This window comes from Ascaphus truei, chromosome 4 (genome assembly GCF_040206685.1).
Source record: "Ascaphus truei isolate aAscTru1 chromosome 4, aAscTru1.hap1, whole genome shotgun sequence".
Taxonomy (NCBI): Eukaryota; Metazoa; Chordata; class Amphibia; order Anura; family Ascaphidae; genus Ascaphus; species Ascaphus truei.
The window spans coordinates 121,792,459-121,816,258 of NC_134486.1; the positions used below are offsets into that span (position 1 = coordinate 121,792,459).

The 23,800-nt window shown below is 42.5% G+C and overlaps 1 protein-coding gene across 5 annotated transcripts in view; it reads right to left on the minus strand.

Annotated features, from left to right (window-relative positions):
- The window catches only part of STXBP5 (syntaxin binding protein 5), a 485,695-nt gene that overhangs the window by 182,003 nt on the left and 279,892 nt on the right, over positions 1 to 23,800 (minus strand). For all 5 annotated transcript variants that reach the window (XM_075596531.1, XM_075596528.1, XM_075596530.1 and 2 more), the window contains exon 6: positions 10,858 to 10,921. In XM_075596531.1, coding sequence (XP_075452646.1) covers positions 10,858 to 10,921 — 64 coding nt within the window. The remainder of the gene's footprint in view (positions 1 to 10,857; positions 10,922 to 23,800) is intronic.

The window sequence follows — 23,800 nt, forward strand, 5'->3', positions numbered from 1 at the left end:
GCCATTTTTTTTCCCGCGACCCCGTTAGTAACGCGGTGGTCTCGGGGTGGACCCCGAGACCCGCGTTATAACGGGGTTTAGCTGTATCAGAGGCTCTATGCAGTGGTTTCCTGGAGCTCATACTCGGCTTGCCTTTCTACCTAAATTATTAACAGACGTTATTTTCCCTGAGTTTAACGCAAATCCGCTAATGATATGCAAAAACAACGACCGCCGTTTAACTCATTACCTGTAAATAGGGTTAACATTAGGTTAATTTAGCACTAAATTGCTTTCGCTTCAAATAACCTGATGTTAATTCAGGTCTTACCTGAGATACTAGGGAAATATGCTACGAGTCATTTACATATACTATTACATATCTCCCAGGTATCTCAGGGTTTCTATTTTTTGGAGCACAGGTGTTTTCTCTTCAAGTGTTAACTAAACGTGTGTTTGGGGGGATATATACAGTATAGGTCGGTCACTCCCTTGCTCGCTTTCACTCACCGGCCTTTAGTGGACATGCGATATTCGGGGCAACATCTCTTTTACATATCTTTAGCAGTAACTGGCAGAAGGCAGCCACACTTTATTTAAGGAGAACTGGGTAAACGTTGTTTGCGTTAGTGGATTAGCTGGATTAGTTATGATTAACCTAACGTTAATTTTGCTATTTAAGCATTAGGTTAAATAGCCTTAGCTTAGTGCGTCTGGGCCTATGAGCTAAGTTTTCTCCAAATTTGCTTTAAACAAGCAGTCACACTTAAAACCAAAGTGAGTTTGAAGTGGCATATTTAATAGAGTAATTGGCACTCGAAACACAAAAATCAGATAAGCAAATTTAAATACATTTTGTTAGCTTTTTAACGTTTCCATGGTAACCAAATTCCATGGAGGTTTTTAATGACATTCAGCTTATTGTGTTTGTGATAATAACCTTCTCCTAGAATCTGCAGGTAAATTGTCAATGCACCGCTTCTTTAAAGAATACAAATAAGTAACATTTTCGGGCGACTCAAAGACAATTACATTTAGAAGTTGTTTAGTTTTCGGCATCCTACGTAGTATTGCCCGTTAATACCTTTTTACATTGTGGTGGTATTGCTCTATTACAGAGGTGATCAACCTTTATTTCAGGCGTGCCAAGAAATGGGCAAAAATTTCTAGCCAGGGCTCACTCAATCCCCCCCCCCCACCATCACTCAATTCCTCCCCTCTCACTCAATTTTCCTCCGGTCCCGTGGCAAAATGCAAATGGGGCCCTGACGGTGGATGCAGAAGTCGAGTGCGACATCTGGGTGGGCCGTTCCAAATTTCACCGTGAGCCACGGTTTGCCTACCACTGCTCTATTGTGTACCGAGTTATATATTACATCGGCAGCATAGGACAGTAACTGATCATTAGTTAAATACACGGTCATACTATAATATTCTACTATAATATCTGATCCCCAATCTTACTACAGGAATTTGTATTAGATCATAAATGTAATAATAACAGAACACAGTCACATGGAAGTTTCACAAGATGTAAATGGTTTAAAAAGGCACGTTTTTAAGAGAAACAATCCAAATATAGATAGTACTGGTCTTTGAATTAAAGAAGAAAGCAGAAATATATTTACAGCTCAACCCCTTTACAACGCTGTGCTTGGGATCCAAAGAATCAGATCGCATTAGAAGCGGATCGCGTTAGAAATAGCTGTAATTGGAAATGTGCTAGCTCAAACTATATATATATATATATATAAAAAAATATATATATACATACATACATACATACATAGTGATACCATCACTGTCCTCTAGGGGCTGGAACAGTGCAATAAGTATGCTTTCCAGTCCACAGAGAGTTAGTTCCTCAAAGAGAAGCCAGCAGCAGCTGCTAACTAATGGAGTAAATCGTCCTGGTCAGAGTGAACAAGGAAGTGGTTTAAAAGACGACAGACTGAAAGCTGCATGCTGAGAGACTGTTTTCCCCAGAGAAGGGGGAGATAGAAAGTGCTCCACAGCTGTGGAAGCTGGAACAGAGGACCTACAGAGGAGTTTCTCTGGGCTCAACGTGGGGCTGAGTTCCCCTAGGAAGAAAGGAAGAGAGACTGTGCTGAAGAGGCGACGTCTGCTCCAAAGGACTGAAAAATAAGCAAAAACACTTTATTGTTGTATGCAGAGACTGTGTTACACTGTGGCATATGCCAGGGCATGTTTTGGCTTGGGAACTAGCTTAGCTGGCTGGCCATCCAGTTAGCAAGGGCTAAAGCTACGGTGTAGTTAGTTCTCTCTCTCTCTCTCTCTCTCTCTCTCTCTATATATATATATATATATAGAAACAATTATAAAAAAGACCCAATTATTAGACAAAACAGTCTTTCATGACCTTGCTGGAAAGGCCTACAATGTTTATCTGCTTTTTGCCTATTCAAAACAGCAATACGGCTATCATTTTCTTTTTATATTTTACTTCAACCAGGGCGGGTACACCAGGCAAACCGGAGAAACAATATGGCTGCCAGGGTCAGGACCCAATTTATTTGGCGAATAGGAAAGCCACAACGTTATTGGGAGACGACATGCTCGCTTCCAAGTGGTATCCTCGGCTGACATACTTGGAAGTCCTGCGCCACATTTGTAGTTTTAAAGCTACACAAGCTACAAATACCTCCAGGGCCAGTCGGTCTGGACCTTGGGGAACCACAAATTAGCTTCTGGAAACTCTCCCCAATTCAGTTATTTACAAAAACTAAATAAAATAAAAACGACCCGCCGGGAATGCTGCTCATTATCTTTGAAATCTGCAACTGTTGTCGCCGAGGACAGTGAGACAATTGAGCCGAAACTCGCACGTGCAAATAACTATAGACTTCTGCAATAGCACGCTTGATTAAGTCCTGTGGTTTGTACTATATATTGATTAGGTGTAATGTGCTGGCTTTTATTCTTAGTTAGAAGTCCAAAATCGAGAATCTGCTGAAGAGATCTTAATAATTTAGTACATACATAAAATAGTCGTTGCTTACCAAAAAGGAAAAAAATAAAATAATAAATCACCGATTATAACTTCTTTCCAAGAGGTTGAAGAAAAACAGGCGCTGAAAGCATAGATGTGAATGCAATACTTTTCTCAAACGCCTACAATTTTTACTTTACATACAGTATTTGCAACAAATATCAGCAACAATAATTAGTGAATCTCGTAGGAGCAGAGAATGCATGATGCAGTTAGTCCATGTAAAATGATATATTTGTTTGCTGGTAGTTAATGAGTCTTAGAAGATTTGAAGACTGATAATATCACCAGAGTCAAGCAGCTTTCGAAAGCAAACTGGAGCGACGCCCACGTACACATCTTTGCAAACACAGAACATGTTCGTCCTTATTTTGAATCCAAGTGTCTCAATGCTGCAGATATCCCTTCTGTATGTCACACGACCATGTTAAGAAGAACCTTCTGCTCTTTATTTTTTAAATCTTACTTGAACCAGGGGGCCATCACAGTTGCTCTGTGGCCCCCCATCAGAGGACGCACAGGTTCTCGCCCAAACAGAGTTTCTGTCGCCTGGGCAGAAAATGGCCGCCTGGTCCCAGCTTGCTGCGGCAGCCAACAGAAAGTCACAACGTTATCTACCTCCGTCATTCTATTGGAGACCCGGCGGCCATATTTGTAGTTTTGTGTGCGTCTCAAAATAACTACAAATATATTGGACACCAAGGGGTCCCTGCATGTCAGAGTACTAGAAAATCAGGTCTAAGTGACTTCCTGGGTTCAGGTAAAATCGAAACAAAATCAATCATAGGTGGGATTGCTGCTTTATTTTGATTCTCACAAGGCATAAAACATAAGAATGTCCAATGAAAGGAATTAATCCCTGTCTGAGCTAACATGTGTCAGGACCTCATACAGGGACTGCTTCCTCCCAGGCAGCCCTTTATCAAGTTTAGATTGTGTGCGTACTCAGTAACCTGCCGGGGATGCCCTTATGTGTGCTGCACCACTACTTGCTCAAAACAGTCCACTTTTGGGAAATTATTCTGACTTTAAGGCCGAGTTTAACAAAGCTTTCGACCACAGACTTTCAAGCCAGAAAGCAGAATATGCTCTTCTGGAACTGCGACAAGGCTCAAATGATTTGTTGACTTATATACAGGCATACCCTGGTTTAAGGACACTCACTTTAAGTACACTCGCGAGTAAGTACATATCGCTCAATAGGCAAACGGCAGCTCACGCATGTGCCTGTCAGCACGTCTTGAACAGCAATACTGGCTCCTTACCTGTACCGAAGCTGTGCGCAAGCAGGGAGACAATAGAGCCTGTTACACATGTGTTATTTACATCAGTTATGCACGTATATGACGATTGCAGTACAGTACATGCATCGATAAGTGGGAAAAAGGTAGTGCTTCACTTTAAGTACATTTTTCGCTTTACATACATGCGTACGTTAATGCGGGGTATGCCTGTATTCAAGTTCAAGTCTCTGATGGCTGAGATAGATTACACAAGCTATGATTTTCAGGCACGGACTAAGAGATGATCTCTAAGGCGAACTGGTTCGTGTCGCCCATCCCGAGACTTGTTCCGCAATAGAGGACCTTGTGCGCCATATCAACCTCAGACTAGGGGAACGCAGAGACAAAAACATCCCCCTGCGCTCAGCTACACACCCTGAAGTTACTCTGCAAAATTCTCCAGCTGGCCACACTTCTGAACCAGATTGGATCTATCTGGGGTCCCTTGACACCGGACGAGAGACGATGATGCAGGTCAGGATCGCTTTGTCTGTGCTGCGGTAAATCTGGACATTTTCTATGAGTATGTACTGGTGAATATACCCGGTCAACCTTCCTTTGAGAAAGTTGCTACCTTTTCGCTTTTTACGTTATTCACGATGTTACATCGTCCTGGTCTGTACTACTTGACAAATAGATTACTTAACTGATTCAGGCGCATCGGGAAATTTCATTGATGTACAGGAATACCAAATTCAGCTATTAAATTAGATTCAAGCTGCACCGGTGGAGTCAATCGATGGGTCAAGATTTTAATGGAGAGCCATTACGATGCAAATGATTCCACTCTTCCTGGCCTCTTGTGATCAGACATTGTGCTCTCGTGATCATCAACAGTACATTTCTTTGGATGTCATCTCGGCTCCCAATGTCCCTGTCATTCTTGGTTTGCCGTGGCTTAGGTTGCATAACCCTGTCATTGACTAGACTGTAAGAACCTTTGTTTTCTCTTCTACCTTCAGTGTCCAGAATTGTTTCCTGTGCAGACCTCTTGATTCCCCCATGATCCTGTACAGAACATATCCTGTTCGATTCAAGATAAGGTGGTAGCAACCTTGCTGTCCGCTAAATATTTTGACTGTCAAGGTGTATTTGACCCAAAGGCTGCTGAAACTTTACCTTCGCATTGAAAATTAATTCGACTGAGCCTCTGAATGAGCCACCTGTGCTGAATCTGGGATATCCTGAAAACTTGACCTGTTATGGGGCTTGAGGACAGGAGTTGAGCACACCTGTTATAGGGTAATAAAATAAGTGAAGGAACACCAATAATTACCTTAATAATATATTACTACGAGGAGTTGTTTTTTTTGGTATTATCAGCTCAACTACCGTATTGAATGTTCAAATATACAAAGAAGGCTAAAACAGGCAACTTCTCTCTGACAGACATTAACAATGTCCTCAATGTGGATTGTGAACTTTTGTCCACGTATAGGTGCAATCTCTCTTAGGAGGTTTTGCATTTAATGCCAATAGTGCAATTGAGGCATTTTCACAGAAAAACTTCGTTTATGAAAAAAAAACACCTTAATTTATGGGGGGAAAAATATTTTGGACACAGCTTCATGTACAGAACTAGCCTTCTTAAAAGAAATGCAAATGATGTGTCACGGAATCATTTGACTGTTTATAGTTTCTTTTCATCTGGGCCTCTGAATGCAGCGTGCTTATCAATCAAGTGTTTCCACTAAACTTAATCCAGCCTCCCTCTTTCAAAGCCTGAATTAACCTTTGCAGTGCCCTAGTGACGAACCTGGCACACATGGGGCTCTTATGATATATCAGGTACATCATGGGCACCTGCCTTTTTTAAGGGGGTGATCGGGATTAATGCTGACGGAGTGGATATCCCGATCAAAACGGAAGTGGAGATCATTCCACCTGTTTCTTCCATAGGAGTCTGATCGCGTCACGTGATCAATCCAGGACAAATCACAAGACGCGTACAGTAGGTGCTGAAGGTCCGGTTGGTGCAGCTGGACGCTTGGCACTGTAAAGTTTAAGATTATAATACCTTTATTTATTTTCAGGGCCAGTGCAACCACTAGGCGATTAACGCGATCGCTTAGGGCGGCTGCGGAAAGCACAGGGCGGCAGCAGAGGATGGCGAGCGGTGGCAGAGGACAGCGACATGAGAGGACGATGGAGGATCGCGGGAGTGGAGCAGGGTGGCAGAGGACGACGGCCGGGGAGGAGTGTGCCCCAGCGGTCTGACCGGAAGTCTTCCGGTGTCTGCCGCTGCTTTAGCGCCGCTGCTCCCTGGCCATCCTGCTCAGCTCCCACGGTCGTCAGTCTTCTTCTCCCACTGCCGCCAGTCATCGTCCTGCTCTACTGCTCTGCTCCGTCCTCTTCTCCCACCGCCTCCATCCTCTGTTGCCCTGCTCCTGCCATCTCCACCTCAGACCACCGAAGCAAGGTAGGTGAGAAGAGGAGGGGGTGGGAAGAGGAGGAGGAGGATGGGCTGAGAGGAGAAGGGGGTTGAGAAAAGAAGAGGAAGATGATGGGGTGAGAGGAAGAGAAGGAGGGGGTGAGAGGAAGAAGAGAAAAAGGGGTGAGTGGAAGAGAAGGAGGGGGTGAGAGGACGATGAAGATGTGGGTGGTGAGTGTGAGAGCGGAAGAGGAGGGGGTGAGGGAGAAAGTGGAGAAGGAGGGTGAGAGAGGAAGGATGAGGAGGGGGTGAGGGAGAAAGTGGAAAAGGAGGGTGAGAGAGGAAGGATGAGGAGGGGGTGAGAGAGGAAGGACGAGGAGGGGGTGAGAGGAGGAAGAGAAGGAGGGGTGAGTGGAAGAGAAGGAGGGGGTGAGAGGACGAAGAAGATGTGGGGGGTGAGTGTGAGGGCGGAAGAGGAGGGGATGAGGGAGAAAGTGGAGAAGGAGGATGAGAGAGGAAGGATGAGGAGGGGGTGAGACAGGAAGGACGAGGCGGGGGTGAGAAAGGAAGGACGAGGAGGGGGTGAGAGAGGAAGAACGAGGAGGGGGTGAGAGAGGAAAGATGACGAGGGGGGTGAAAGGGAGGAGGGGGGTGATTGAGGAGGAGGGGGTGATTGAGAAGTGGGAGGTGGATTGAGACAGTAGGAGTGGGAGGGGTGAGAGACAGGAGGAGTGGGAGGGGGTGAGAGAGAGGTGGAGTGGGGAGTGAGGGAAGAGAGGAGGAGGGCGGGGTGAGATGAGAGAGGAGGAGGGGGGTGAGACGAGAGAGGATGAGGAGGGGGGCTGAGAGTGGATGGGGCTATAATAACATTCAAAAGTTCACCGAGTGTGCCGAATACCCTTGCCCCGGCCCTGTTTATACTGCACTTTTCTACAAGCGCTTCACAATGTAAAAAAAAATAATAATTAAAAGCTATAAAAGAACCAAATACAAGATAAACATATAGGATGAAAAGGATACAGAATGGAGCTAATGGGAGTGGGAAAGACTGGTCTTTACCAGTGCAAGCTCTTGTTGCACATACAATTGACATTAATACAATTCATATACAGGGACATCAGACAAAGGAGAGTACAAAGAGGAAACTAAACCTCTCCCATGTCTCAGCTCACCAGGATTACAAAATAATTTGTATTAATTAAAATATACTGCCATTGATTCATTGTGGTTTTAGGAGAGAGTGCTCAATAAGAGAAGAATGAAATATAAATACAAATGCTCCTGGTTCAGGATTCATTTTTTGGTAATCCAATAGTAACTAAAAGAAGGAAGAAGCAAGGCACTGCGGAATGTTCTACTGCAAATTTATTGCCAATAAATCCGACGTGACGTCTCGGCCTCACATGGCCTTTCTCAAGAGTATATGGCATAAACTTTAAAGTCCAAAAAAGGCCTTTATATAAACCCATCGCCAGGTGTTCCTTGTTGATGAGTTAGCTCGTCATAATCCAGCGTCGTCCAGTTCCTCATGATCATCCCTCCCGTGGCAGCGTCATCCGGGCTCTGTCCTCGGGCTCCGTCCTCCTCTCGGACATTTCCCTGGAGGCATTGCGTCTCCCACCGATGCTCTCGCGAGAGCGTGACATCATCGCGGTTCCTGTGCGTGCTGGGCTTCCCACTGTATCCAGATTACTGAAGGGGCATGTTGGTGATGTCATCACGCTAGGCGTCATTGCCGGGCAAACCAATCCCTCTTTGTTTACATCGGTTGCCTAGTAACCCATTCTGTGGCTGTAAGGCAGGATCGTGTTATTCATATCGTGTATATTTTCACAATAAATGTCTAATCAAATTAAGTAGTCCTCTTTTGCAGTGTTCAGCTTGATGGTATTAAAGTGAACTTGAGATCAACTATTTCATGCCCCAAACTTAAATAGCATGCTAAATGTATCACCCAAGACAATTATAGTGATAGAAACAAAGTAATGGTTAGTCCTATAATAAAAGTATTTGTTTTGAGTTAAACATCCATAAATACAGACCCCATGACTTCAAAGAGATGACATCAACAGCAGCAAAGTCGAACCTATAGAAGATATTGACAATTGGCGTTTGACAGAACGTTGAACATTAGGGTACCATACACACCAATTGACAATGTCTTCTAAAGGTTCGACATTGCTGGTGTTGATGTCATCTCTTTGAAGTCATGGGGCCAGGGAAATGCCGAGAGGAGGACGGAGCCCGAGGACAGAGCCCGGATGACGCTGCCATGGGAGGGATGATAATAAGGAACTGGACGACGCTGGATTATGACGAGCTAACTCATCAACGAGGGACACCTGGTGATGGGTTTATATAAAGGGCTGTTTTGGACTTTAAAGTTTATGCCATATACTCTTGAGAAAGGCCATGTGAGGCCGAAACGTCACGTCGGATTTACTGGCAATAAATTTGCAGTAGAAAATTCCGTAGTGCCTTACTTCTTCCTTCCTTTACTTATGAGAAAGTGCACCATTTATTTATTGGTTAATTAAACACATTTGATAAAAACAGAGGCAAATGAAAAGGTTTGCACAAGTATAAGCAGCGGCTCAGTGAGTAAAGACACTGGCTCTGAAAACAATGACACTGGGTTTGAATCAGGGGGACGTGGTTCAAACCTGATGTCAGCTCCTTGTGACCTTATGTATGTCATTGTATCTCCCTGCGCTTAAGGCACCAAAAAAAAGATTGTAAGCTCATCTGGGTAGGGACTATATCTGTAAATTTCCTATGTTCAATGCTGCTTACTGTGCACTATACTGTAATTGAGAAGCACTTTGAGTCCCATTGGGAGAAAATCTCTTTATGAAATAAATTTATTATTTTAAAAAAAAAAAAAAAAATGGTTGAGAATTTCTTGCACATTTGAAAATAAATAATCAACAGTAACATGAGAAATCTCTATTTAATAGAGTATGTCCCTAACTATTATAGGGCTGCACAAAGCCAGTTTCTGCAGAACTGAATTACTTCCTTAACTATTTGTTAAGGTAAGAAGTGTTTATTTGGAACTGATTGAGATACCTTTGAATGGATAGGGGAAAAAATGTGACACTGATGCGATTATGAGCTCTAGACACTTTTCTAATGCACCTGAATCTCTACAGCTGTGTTTTTCAACCAGGTTCCTAGCAACCGTTGGGTTCCCCGGGTATCTCTAAAGGGTTCCCTGTAATTTTCTTGTCAATTGAAAATTGTATCAAATACAGAAGAATGTACAATGCATCTGATCATAGAGTTGCTATTTGAGATGGTTGGGGGTTCCTCAGAATTTCACTTGGGGTTACTTAACCAAATACAGGCATACAGTAGCGACATACTTTATTAAAGTAAATGCCGGCGGCATGCCGGGATCTACCCCAGCTGCCGCCAGTCAGAAACGCGCGCCGCCGCGTTTCCCCCACGCACCCCCCCTCCACATCGCGCGCAATTACCCCCCCAAAGACACCCCGAACCCGGCTTCTACTCTGCCCCTCTGCTTCCCCGCACCCCCGCTTACCTAGATTTGAACTCCAGGGGTGTCGGGGAAGCCTGGGGAAGCCGGGGAAGACGGGGAAGCCGGGCGCGCTTGTGACCGTGACGTCACAGTGCGCCGCCACGCGCCGCGGCTACCCGCTTCCCAGCCAGCGGCATTTGCTCGAATAAGAGCTGCCGCTGCTGTACCCCGCATTAACGTACTCAATGGGACCGGAGCATGTATGTAAAGCGAAAATGTACTTAAAGTGAAGCACTACATTTTTTCACTTATTGATGCATGTACTGTACTGCAATCGTCATATACGTGCATAACTGATGTAAATAAAGCATTTGTAACAGGCTCTATAGTCTCCCCGCTTGCGCACAGCTTCGGTACAGGTAGGAAGCCAGTATTGCTGGTCAGGACATGCTGACAGGCGCATGCGTGAGCTGCCATTTGCCTATTGGGCGATATGTACTTACTCACGAGTGTACTTAAAGTGAGTGTCCTTAAAGTGGGGTATGCCTGTAAAAGGTTGGAAACCACTGCTCTACAGTGTGTTCAAATCAACATACGTTGGTTTAAAGTAAACATTATTTGTTTAAGAGAAACATTATACAAGTAACATCTGTGGCACATCAGCTACGTAATATTAGGCCAAACCAAAACTAAACATAAACATGACATTACATTGTTTTCTTTAGCAACATACCTTGCCTTCATCCATCGGATTATCACTAATGTGGACAACTGGTCCAGGGTGGGATTTGGATGACCTGAAAAATAACAAAGTTTTAGGTTACTTATTTGTATATTAGTTACAGTGGTCTCGAGCAAAAAATGACAAACATCTTCTAAGCTCTCCCTACTTTTCTTAAAGACGGCAAACCTTCCTTGATCTCCATCTTCTTGTATCCATTTGAATTATAATCCCAGAGGATTTGATTTATTCTTAATTTGTTTCTTACGGAGTTTAATAACAGGCCAATGACGTACAGAGGGAGACATTAGACGTAAAGGTAGGTATCGCTCTCAGATTGATATAAACAGGCTGTGGAGTAAAAGCTACTGACCATCTGTTTCCCACTGGATGCTACGAATAATCACAAATCTCCCTACTTCCCTTGTTCCAAAATTGACAATCTCCAATCAAATCTCCCTACTCACCCCTTCGTTATATTTTAGTTTTTTTTCTTTCCACATAAGGCTTCAGTACCATTTTGCTGTCTAATGACAGAAGCTATTACACGCCGGTTTGCCATGGAGACGCGTCGCTGTAAGGCAAGGTAAGTAAAAGTTACAGAGGCCTCGTGCGATCCCTGGGGAAGCTGGGGGCCTCTATAACAGCCGCGCCCTCCCCCCCACCAGAAAATTTTACGCCCCACTTTGCGCACCCATGCTTTAGAATAACTGTACGTTTTATCTTTCCACTATAGTTATCTTCCACTCGAAAAAAATACCCTATAGCGCAGGGAAAACAAAAGAAGAAAAACAAAACATAGTGTGGTCTAGGTTTAAGCGATAGGGAACAGGGGGATAAAGCACAATGTGATACAGTTTAATCACTAAAAGAAAGGAGTAAAATATGCACAGTGCACTTACAATGTAAAAGCGTAATTAGAGTATAATTGCCTTCTGCGTCACATGATCCTGTGCTCATCTCGCGGTACTGGTCTCCATCGCAGCTCTGTCTGCTTCCACTTTTGCGCAACTGTCCACTCAACACGTTTCGCTCTCGCTTCGTCAAGAGAGTGAAACGCGTTGAGTGGACAGTGCATACCTTACTCCTCTCTATAAAGGATTAACTGTATGACCCTATGTGCGCTGTTTTTCTGCTCCCTGTCTCTTAAACACACTACACAAGCCACAGAATATACCTGAACAAGGGAGAGACATGGAGAAGGTGACCCCAGAGGAATATAGCCACGCCTATACCCAATCCTAGAAGGAGGGCTTTTCCAGAGGCTGATTCCAGATTACATGCTTCTCTAAAGAAATCTTCTTGAGTTCTTAAATTGCATTAAAGAACAAAGTGCGTGCTGTCCCAAAAGTGTTCCCGTTATTTCCAAGATAGGTGATTATCCCTCTGCTGCTCCTATTCTCCCCTAATCTGCGGGGTTAGACAGGAACGTATACAACAAAAAAGGGGGACTGAATGAGCTAATTGAAATTGCCCCATTCCTTAAATAAGAGAGGCCACTTATCCAACGTGTGTATATAGATAATATACTAAAAATATATACAATGATGTTCAAAGTGTACTTTTATTCATATATTTATGTATGTATGTAGGTCACCACCAGCCTATTATTATGGTTTATTATATCATGCTAATTTAGTATAAAAATATTGCTCTCAGTTTGTTTTCTAGTTCGTAACCCTATGTGGGTTTTCCATTTCAAGTTTATTTTCATGGTTATCTGTGTATATGTTGTATACTGTGTATATGTTGTATATGTGTGTGCTTATGTATGTGTATATGTCATGCATTCATGTGCTTTAAGATGTATGCCCATGTGTGTGTCCTTTTTGTATTATTAGTGGTTGTTTACCTTTACTAATTGTGAGTAAGGTATTTTTGTGGTTTTATAACCGTTATAGCATGTGTGTTTGCATGATTTACTAACCTATTGCTACACACTAATTGGAAGGCTTTTCTGTATTAATCTGAGATCCCTATTGGCTGGGGGAATGATCCATTTCGCTATTTAAACCGGCTATGGGATCAGTAAGATCAACCCCCTGATGAAGCGTCAAATGACGCGAAACGCGTAGATGTGAAGTCATCACGTAGCTGCGAGGAGCCGTGACGATGGACGCTCGGAAGCTACCATCATCCCCTTGCTCCCACGAGGACGCGGACTCCAGCCATATCCACAGCTTTTATGGGAACGAAGAAAAGGGGGAGCAAAGGATTAGAAGAGAATACACCTATAGTAACAGTGCTGAGATGACCTAATAAAATACAGATCCGTTTACTAAATAAAGGTGTGGTGATGAATTAACAATTATTTGTAGTCAAATACTCACACGGCCCTGTGTGAGCACATATGTATAAGGATATCTTGCATCTGAAACTTCTTCTTATCCCAAGTGGTTGGTAAAATTCGGATGGGAATGGAGGGAGAGGTTAAAATGGTGACAACCATATACTACTTACACGGCCATGTGTAAGCCCAATCCCTTGAGAGGTTACTATCGTGTGCCTCTGGTAAACCCGTCCGCGGTGATTCCAGTGGCACCGTGTGTTCAGCTGCTGGCAGGCAGGATGTTGAATGGGGGTTCCCCTTCCCTCACACGTTCTAATCCTCCTTCCCTCCCCGGTTCAGCATCCAGAGATATGAACGGTTCTGAACCCGGACGCGGAAGACAGCGCAGCTGGGAGGCGACCTGCTACCACGACAACGAGAGTGCGACGGGGTTTTAAACATCATTATGTAAGTGTATTTTTCCTTTTATGTGTAATAAACTTTTATCTATCAAAAGACTACCACTGACCCCCTGCTATCATCTCACCCCACCCATCCCCGTCTGCTGAACCGGGGAGGGAAGGAGGATTAGAACGTGTGAGGGAAGGGGAACCCCCATTCAACATCCTGCCTGCCTGCAGCTGAACACACGGTGCCACTGGAATCACCGCGGACGGGTTTACCAGAGGCACACCATAGTAACCTCTCAAGGGATTGGGCTTACACATGGCCGTGTAAGTAGTATATGGTTGTCACCATTTTAACCTCTCCCTCCATTCCCATCCGAATTTTACCAACCACTTGGGATAAGAAGAAGTTTCAGATGCAAGATACCCTTATACTGTACATATGTGCTCACACAGGGCCGTGTGAGTATTTGACTACAAATAATTGTTAATTCATCACCACACCTTTATTTAGTAAACTGATCTGTATTTTATTAGGTCATCTCAGCACTGTTACTATAGGTGTATTCTCTTCTAATCCTTTGCTCCCCCTTTTCTTCGTTCCCATATATTCTGAGGGTGTGGATACCCCTTTCTGGGGTCAAGCAGAGGAACTCACTGCAAGCCACGGATTCCACTGCGAAAGACTACATGTAATGGTTTGGATTAAGTATTATATTGTACCCTCCACCCTGTACTAATATCTTAAGGTAAGCGCCCGGTTTTTTGTTTGCATATCCACAGCTTTAACAGATAGCAGTGGGAACCGGATTATACTCCAACTTGTATCTGTGTGCTGTGGACTTGTGGGACCCTATCCTCGTGGCTTTTTTCATGTGCGGATGATTGGATCTACATGATCCTATTTTATTATGTAAGTGTTATTTAGTCATTTTAATAAAAGTTTTAATGAATTATGATTTATTGTGTTTTTTTCTTTTTGCACCCTTTTTTTGTTGTATGAGTTCTTAAATTGAAGTGGGTAGGTGCCATCTTTTGTTTTCCCTGTGCTAGAGGGTAACTTTTTCCACTGGACTATCTTTTCTCTCTGGGTGAGAGACTTGCCTGAGCTGCAGGGACAGGTAGACTGTTAGATTGTATGCACAACTGTCATTCATATTGTTTCCTTTTCGGAAACCCGTCACTTTATTACCACTGTTATATTTTAGCGTGCAATACAGTATATTTTTATCACTTCTCTTCCATAGTTCTTCATTGCGTTCTCCCCATTTTTTCCTCTCTATTTTCCTAGTGTTCTGAAAACAATAAGATTAACTGTCTCATCATAAACGGAACAGTTAGAACTGAGACAGATTATTAACATTTCCTCTCACACGATGACACAAAACTGTGCAGAAAAATGAATGTAAAATGCCACATTTTGTACTGTATACGAGGATTGACTAATGTATTTTCAACTCGAAAGATGTAAAATGTGCAGATAAAGAACTCAATGTATAAATACATATAATTTACAAATAGAAAATTTTGCATTTCATTATTGATTGCTAATGATAGTGTACCAAAGTTGCTTAAATACTACTAAACCTCAGGATTTCACTTTTACTGTTATACCAAACTTAAAAGCAAATACCATCTCTATCTTCATTTTATTCCATTACTGGACTATAGCAATCTGAATGAGTCGCTATTAAATGCTTTAATTATTAAGTTGCTTTATTCAGTAACTGCAGAAGTTTTCTTATTACATGACTGTCACGTATGGCACACCTGTGAGCATGTGACCTGCGCAAAGATCCCTCAAATTAGTAATATCTCCCCTAAATCCGTTCCCATATACTACCTGTCAAGAACAGCACACAAGTGAGCACGTGACTTAGATATGCAACCAGGGTTAATACACATGGCTACTCTAGTCAACTCACCTTTCGCCTGCGCAAGGAACCTGCAATGAGTTAATATTAACCCCTTACTCAATTGCAATCATATCTATACGATTCCACCACATGAGAAATGCAAATAGAAGATGTAATATTAATATGTGCTAGGTCCCTGTTTATTATAGAAAAACTATGCACAGAAATCTGTTGTAGCAAAATGTGTCTGAAATTGTAAATACTTTCTCCAGAGAGTGCAATATCACATTAAATATCACATTAAATATCTCTCTCTCTCGCTCTCTCTCTCAAGGATTACAAGAACATACAATAAATGCAGAACAGATTCTCAAAACAACAGGATAAAACACTCCTCCTCACCTTTTTAACTTGGGAGGTCTTTTCACTTTGCTGCAAGAACAGGATCTACTATGGTTCTTTCCCCTCATACAGAGGTAAAGGGAAGGGTTCACACTGTAGTGTAGGACCTGCATTAATTTGGTTATACCTTGATGTTGGTATGCAGGCTTAAGACACTTTGGCCAAAGGGTTTAACTAAATAACCAAGTAATTATTATTATTGAAGTATTTAAACTTTATACTTATTACCATATATGTTTTGTCAATTGGATGTAGCATTGGCACCCATGTCTTTTGTTGTATACATTTGCCACGCTCAGTAGCACTCTTTTTTGACATAAATATATATTCATGATGTGGTGGGTGTAGGAGTTTGAGCTGGGAATGTGTGTAAAACATTAAATAGAAATCCCTATACAGTAGAGAGGGCACTGGCACAGGAAGATGAGATATCATGTGTTTAGTCCAAACACATCTCTCTTGAAATCTGAATTCCTAGTACATTACTAAGATTTAAATATTCTTTTTCCCAGTGGAAACAACATAAGCCCACCCCTGTCGGGTGTGAGATTGTTATGAAAGAGTACAAAAAACACCACAAAAATGACGTTTAAACCTATTTCAGGATAAACCCGCACTCATAACTTCCCTTCTGTAAAACTTAGACACACGAGTCACATCAATAGATTCAGGCGCTCATGGCAGACACAACTAGACTAAATATGACCGTCTCAATCCTAATTTTGAGCCAAAAATGGATAGCGATCCTTGAGACCTCTTACCCATGTAGTGTGTGGTACGGTTTGATTTGTCTTCTTGTCACGGTTACAAATATGTACCTGGTATTATGCACAGGAGATTTAAGCGAGAAAATCCAAAAACTTTCTCTCTTTTTTAAGGCAATACTTCTATCTCCCCCTCTCCAGTGTGGTAACACCTGTTCTAATACCGTAAACTTGAGGTATTAGAACAGGTGTAACCACACTGGAGAGGTGGAGATAGAAGTATTGCCTTAAAAAAGAGAGAAAGTTTTAGGATTTTCTCGCTTAAATCTCTTGCACCATTGGGTTTAAATGTAGACTTTGAATTAAGTGCTTTTCTTTAAACTTTTAGAACTGGATATACTGAGTCCTTTATTAGATGGGATATGTAAAGGACCGTATATAAGGTATAAATAGTCAGTGTAAAAGTTTAAATAAAAATACGGATAAGATACAGTACCTAAATGGTTTATATATATTGTTCATTGTGATCAAGTCATTTACTAACTCTGTATTTTCTCTTACATTTTCGAGATTCATCAATCGCCATCTTTCTTAAACTCTATTCATGAGATCAGGGAACTATTTAGCGATTTATGTGTTTATGTTGAATATAGATTTGTATTATTTAATTTATTTAATACTTCTATAATTTTAATAATTTGATTTTAGTAGTGGTCTTTTCCTTATGTTGTAAAGGAGGATCAAGTGCGATGTTCTATTTTTAAATAAAATGTATAAAGTTTATTTTTAATGAAATGTATAAAATTTGTATTATGCTAATTCTATGACAGGGAGGGGTTATTTAGCCGTCTTCCCATCAATATAGACGTCATCATCCATTGACCTATAGGAGGAAAGGTCATTGGTAATTTAGAGGATATCTCTAGTTTCCTTGTATGGGTTAATGCTACTCCTGACGAAGCCGTCACTGAAACGGCGAAATGTGTAGAGCGTGACCCTCAGTGTGTTATCTGGAGGGAGAGAATCTGCCGGGAGGTCCTGTGACGTCAACGTCGATCGGTGGAGGAACCGGAAGTGACGTATCGGCTCCGAGCAGAGGTGCAGGACGGGGACCAGTGGACACAGCGGCGGTGTGACGGGATCCCGAGAACGCGACTCGGCTACCACCTATACCCTTATACCCATGCTGTGACCCATTTGGAATCTTGTAAGCCTTCATTTTTACCAGTGTTGGATAAATCGCTTTGGTATTTTATCTGGGCTCTGTGTTTCTCTTCTGATATCTACTGTACACTACCTCCTATTTTTTGCCAATTTTTGCCATCTGGATATCTATTGTTGGACATTTCTGACATTATCTAGTGTGTCTCATTTGCTAATTTAAGAGTATTACCACTACTGTGTTTTGTTTTAACATAACTGCACTATGGTACTTTTATATATTTTTTCCTAGGTATTTTCGCTCCCCTGGTCTTTCCTTTTATGCTACTGATTCGAGCCACCTGTGCTGAAACTGGGATATCCTGAAAACCTGACCTGTTGGGGGGGGGGGGCTTGAGGACTGGAGTTGAACACCCCTGGCCTAATGTGCTGTCCATTGCATGCTACTGTGCACAAGCTCATGTTACTGTTGTATCAAGCAAAGAAAAAGAAAAAAGATTTTGCCCTATTTGTTTGGACTGCCATCTCCTGTTCGTCACTGTCACAACACATTTCTATTTTGCTGACAGACACTGCTGGATACATATCAATTGGTCATCCATTTTTGCTTAGGAAAAAGCTTGCCACGCACCAACCACTATTGTAGCATATTAAGAAGAATCTTTAGGGCATTGAGTTAGGATTGCAGAGGTAGCATTTTTTTTTATTGTTAAGGCAGAAGCAAACCAAAATAAAACTAAAAAAGGTGAATGGTGATTGCACATATACAGTATCATGATTTCATAAATATTTATTGTATAGCCCTGTTCGTGAATGCAAGTCTGCATATGGTAAAGCCAAATTTAGAGGCACAATATGTTGAGTATAATTTGTAAGGGCAGAGGCAGATAAAAGTGCCCATTGTCACAAGAAACTTCTGCTGAGACTGAAACTGCCCATTCCTTCGGCGTTTGACACAGTTGCTAAATTATAAATACAAATATAGCTAAATATTTTATCCCAAAAAGCTAAAACTACAGTGCATCAAATTTTTTTCATACGGTCCGTTTAATTAGGGAATGATTTAAAGAATGTATGCAGTACAGATCAGACCAGTGGCAGCAGAACGACAATACAGTGCTAAATACTGAACTGTGCTCAGTGAATGTAATTCCAAACCTAGTGCTCTAAAAGACGTGGTTTATCTTTCCATGAGATTTTCCAGAGTAAGCGGAACTGTACGAATGCAATAGGAACAACAATGCCAAAATTTAAACTCTACGTATAGAACGTACAATCTCATCTTGTACCATCCAACACAGAAATATAATACTAATTGGTCAACAATAGAAGATGTCAACTCCCAGTCTCCTGTTACTTACTGCGACCTCTCACAATTATTTGTAGTGAAAAATCCAGAGAAAACGGAAATGCCCTGCTTACAAGATAGCGTTACTTCTAGCTGAACACAACAAATAAATCCTCTAGATAAATTCCTATCACTTCTGAAATACATCTGCGGTAATATTAATTGGTGATGGCACAGAACAGAGCTATCTAATTTGTAAGCTTTGCAGAACTTTACGATCCGCTTTCTCAACATGTCACACGACTAATCCCCGAGCAAAATATAAACAATTACTGTAGCATTCCTTTTCATTATTGATTTTCAGAAGGAAGGTGTGAAGACCGCGCTCGTGCTCTCCCACGGTCAAATTCAAATGTAGACAACTTTATCCCCTTGCTACTCATTTTGCAGGAGTACTCCAAAAGCCTCCTAAAGAGATCCCCCGAAGGAGGTCTCAACAAACAGAAAGAGCAAGAAAGCAAACCGCGCAGTAGGGATCGCTATGAAATAGATTGTATTAAAAATAAAAAATATATAAGTAACACAGTACTACATTCATAAAGTGCATACAACAACTTACAATGACTAAAAGTTATAAGTAGCCAGCAGGTTGCACAGGGAGCATGGAGAAGATGGCCAACAGGATGTATAAATGTATTTTTGTAGGAGAAGGCGTGGCTCAGTTAGTAAAGACACTGACTGGCACAGAGTTTGAAGCAGAGGAGCCTGGTTCAATTCCCGGTGTCGGCTCCATGTGACCTTGGGCAAGTCACTTTATAGTATAGATGGTAAGCTCCACGGGGCAGGGACTTGTGCCTGCAAAATGTCTCCGTAAAGTGCTATGTACAACTAGCAGCGCTATACAAGAACATGTTATTATTATTTCTCCAAAACCAATCTCCATCAGGATGGGATGCAAGACATTTCCGAAATCGGTCCAAGTTCTCGGACGGGTGTCCTTCCTAAGTTTCTAAATGCGCTCTAGTATGGAGTTGTCTTGGCGAGTAGCGCGTTTGAAAAAGTTTGAAATAAATAAACCTGGCTACCATGCTGCACTTGAGGGAGCGTTGTGTAACCTCACATGACCTCTACATGTTTCGCACATGCGTGTGCTTCATCATCTGATGATTTTCAGAAAGTTTAAGCAGTATTATCAACTATTTAAAGGAGAGCACCAAAAGACTAGCATTAAATTCTTTCTAAGCTATACTTCTGAAATGCAGCTATTGATGTCCTCCAAGATAGTCAAATAACAATGGGGTCCCCTGACCTCTAAGTTCAGCCCTGTAGAGCCTCACAAATTTTGAGTAATTCTTGAGCATTAAGGTTCTTTCTCACGCAGCACGAGGTAAATCTCACGCTGCTGATAAAGTCTTAAAGCTACACCTATATGTCATAACCTTACCCTTCACATAACCCCGCCCCTTAATGCCATAACCCTGTCCCGTATGTCATAATCGCACCTTGGCAACCACTGGGTAGCCTGCTCCAGAGATGGAGGGATCTTACATGAATCTCACAAATGTGGGAAGCCCTTCTCTTGCTCCAGAGTACTCATGTACCATGGCCCAGATTCAGAAAATAAAACTTGAAAAAAAATGTTGCGATGAATGTAAAAAAGTATGTGAGCACAGATTTCTGCTTTGAAAGCTTTTATCAAAAACGCATTTTAAAGCAGCAATTCATTAAAAATCCGATATACATTTTCTTTAATAAATTATGTAGTATTAGATCAGCGGTGCGGAAACTGGGGGTCGCGCAAGATTTTTTTAATGGGGGGGGCGCGGGCGGTTGCAGAGGTCCCGCGCTCTTCCCCAAGGCATTTAAATGAAATGTCGGGGGGACCACGCAAGGCCTCTTCAGCCTCTACTTACCGAGATTCAGCCGGCTTCAGGACTCGTGACCATGGCAACGAGGTGTCAAGTGACGCCGCTGGGTCATGTGACGTCACGGTTGCCATGGTCGCGTGACGTCATACGATCAAGTGGCGTTATTTGACGCCGCGTGAGGAAAGGGGGAAGGCGCAACAACGGAGGAGAGCAGGCAGGGGGGACGCACCTTTTAAATATTTTTTTTATATATTAAAGCAGCATTACTACATTCCACCTTTTCTTTTTTTCTTATTTGTATATTAAAAGGATGTGGCAATGTATAATTCTAAATCCTTACCTAGGCTGGCAATCACTTGGTGCGCCTGTTATAAAATTGTGAAAATAGTGTGCCTAACATAAGGCTGCTTCAGTCAGTGTAAGCAGCTGCAATATACAGTATCCTTATATTACTACGGTAAGATTATATATTGTTACAGTTTAAATGCACAAACTGCTGGGAATATTGGCAACAAATTATTACAAGCAGGAAACTGTTTTAAAGATCTTGCACTGCTTGGGAAGTGGGTTAAAACCTGCTATAGAAATCAAAGGATGCTTTAAAACTCATACAAAATGGCATCAAGAGTTGAATAATAACTTTAATAAAATGCAGCAAGTTATTTAATACTACAGAACTAATTTATTTAATAAAAAAAACACCATAAGATTTCCTGTTTTGCTGCTTTAAGCTTCATTGGGTTGCTATAGCAAACATTTCGAAAGCTACAGCACTTCCTCTTTGGAACCGGCAGCCATATTGGGTGCCCTGGGAAGCAGGATCTTCGCCGATCGATCACGGGAGCACGGATCGATTGGCAGCTTAGATAATTGCATTGCCGTAAGTGTGAGAAACTGCTGCATTAAAACAAACACAAGAGAGAACATGCTGGTTTAATGCATGCTATCAATATATCAGATAATACATTTGCTGCAACTGTTCTAACAAAGTTCAACATTAAATTAGCCTTAGTCCTGAATTTAATTATAATGAAAATATTGGCAGGTGACTTACACATCAATGAAAGATGATCTGCAGAGAAGTGGAACTGCTAAAGGCCAAGACTTCTTTCTAGGGTTGGCAAGTGTAGTACACTTTGATTATCAAGTTGGCAGGATTTGTTACTAACTTTCAGCATGAAAATGATTTGTAGAACCATGAGCATGATTTTTCTCACTCTGTCATAGCGCTGCTCAATTTGAAGACTGTTGATGATCTTTAGGTTCCACTTATGAAAATCAACAGACTTCAATATAAAGCCGTACTAAGTATAACAATGCTTTTGCGACCATCTGGAATTATTTTCCACTCCATACAACCAAATTATACAAGCTCATGGGAGATTGAATTAGGAGAGCAATTGTCTATAACGGAATGGAACAAAATGTGGGAGATCACGGGTAAGTCATCAATCTGCATTAAGGCACTGGAAGATTCCTTTAAGGTCGTGCTTCGCTGGTACTTCACACCAGCCAAACTACACACCCTCTTCCCCGGCACCTCTAACGCTGAGTCCATGGTGACTGCAGCCGTGCGGAGGCGCGCTGAGGCCTAGGGAAAGCGGGTGCTTTCCCTGGCCTTAGTTCCCGCGCCGTTCTGGGGCGTGTCGGGGGGCGGGCCAGTGACATCACAGACGCGTGCGCGAGCCCCTGCTAAAGCCGCTCTCATTGCGGCTGCAGGGGCTCACTGACAAGCGTCAGCGCGCCTCAGCGCCTACCCTGGACTCAGCCTAACAAATGTTGGAGAGGCTGCAGACTTTATGGGTATATGCTACACATCTGGTGGAATTGCCCTCTTCTCCAACCATTCTGGAATGAGGTCATTGAGATAAAAAAGAGAATTTGTTCCATCACTTTGCCTAGAGACCCATGGATCACCCTATTAAACATTGATTGTATACCAGGGCGTAGACTTCGAAAATGACTAACCTTACATTTACTAAATGCTGCCAGATGCACAATCCTGTTGTTCTGGACACACCAGACCACACCTACAGTGAGCACTTGGCTCCCCAGGGTCTGGGTGATGTACTCTATGGAAAAATGTGGAGGTTTGGTCTCCGTGGATCTCCTACATTTCCAGGTTAGTGTACTAGCAATAAACTGTTTCCCCACTGTTCCATGAACCACCCTCCTGCCCTGTTAAGAGCACCCTACTACTAAGCGTCCCCTTACATGGGGCGGACTGGCCAGGGGGATTTGAACAAATTGGGCCGGTAGGCAGCAGAGTGGAGAGAAGCTGTGTGCCGCACTGTACCATTCCAGACAGCAGGTGCCACTGCAGAGTCCAGCAGCTTCTCTCCTCTTCGGGCTGCCTGCAGTGTGCTGTTGTTAATGGGAAGGAAGTGTAAGTGTATGTATATGATGCATTGATGGTGTATGTGTGTGTGTGATGCATTGCTGTGTGTATGATGCATGTGTGTATGATGCACGTGTGTGTGTGTATGATGCGTGTGTGTGTGATGCGTCTATGATGCATGGATATGTGTGTGGATGTGTGTGTATGTATGTATATGATGCATGGATGGTATGTGTGTGTATATATGATGCATGGCGTTTATGTGTATTTATGGATGGATGGTGTGTGTGTGTGCGTACGTATATCATATGCATCACACACACATACATTTTTATATATATATATATATATATATATATATATATATATATATATATATACAGTGCTCGACAAACACGGTCTCCCACTCGCCAGGCGCGAACGGAAATTGGCCGGTGGCCAGCTACTTTTTTCCCCTGCTCTGCGCAATATATATATATTTTTTTTAATAAATAAATAAATAATATCCTCCTGGCTGATTGGCCATTGGTCGTGACGCGGAATGCAGCCCTTCTCTGCAGGGGTAAGTAATGGCTGCTCCCTGTCTCCTGCCCGCGCTTCCCCCCTCATCCCCTCCAGTCTCCGCTCCTGTCGGGCAGGAGATGACAGCAGGGGATTTCCCC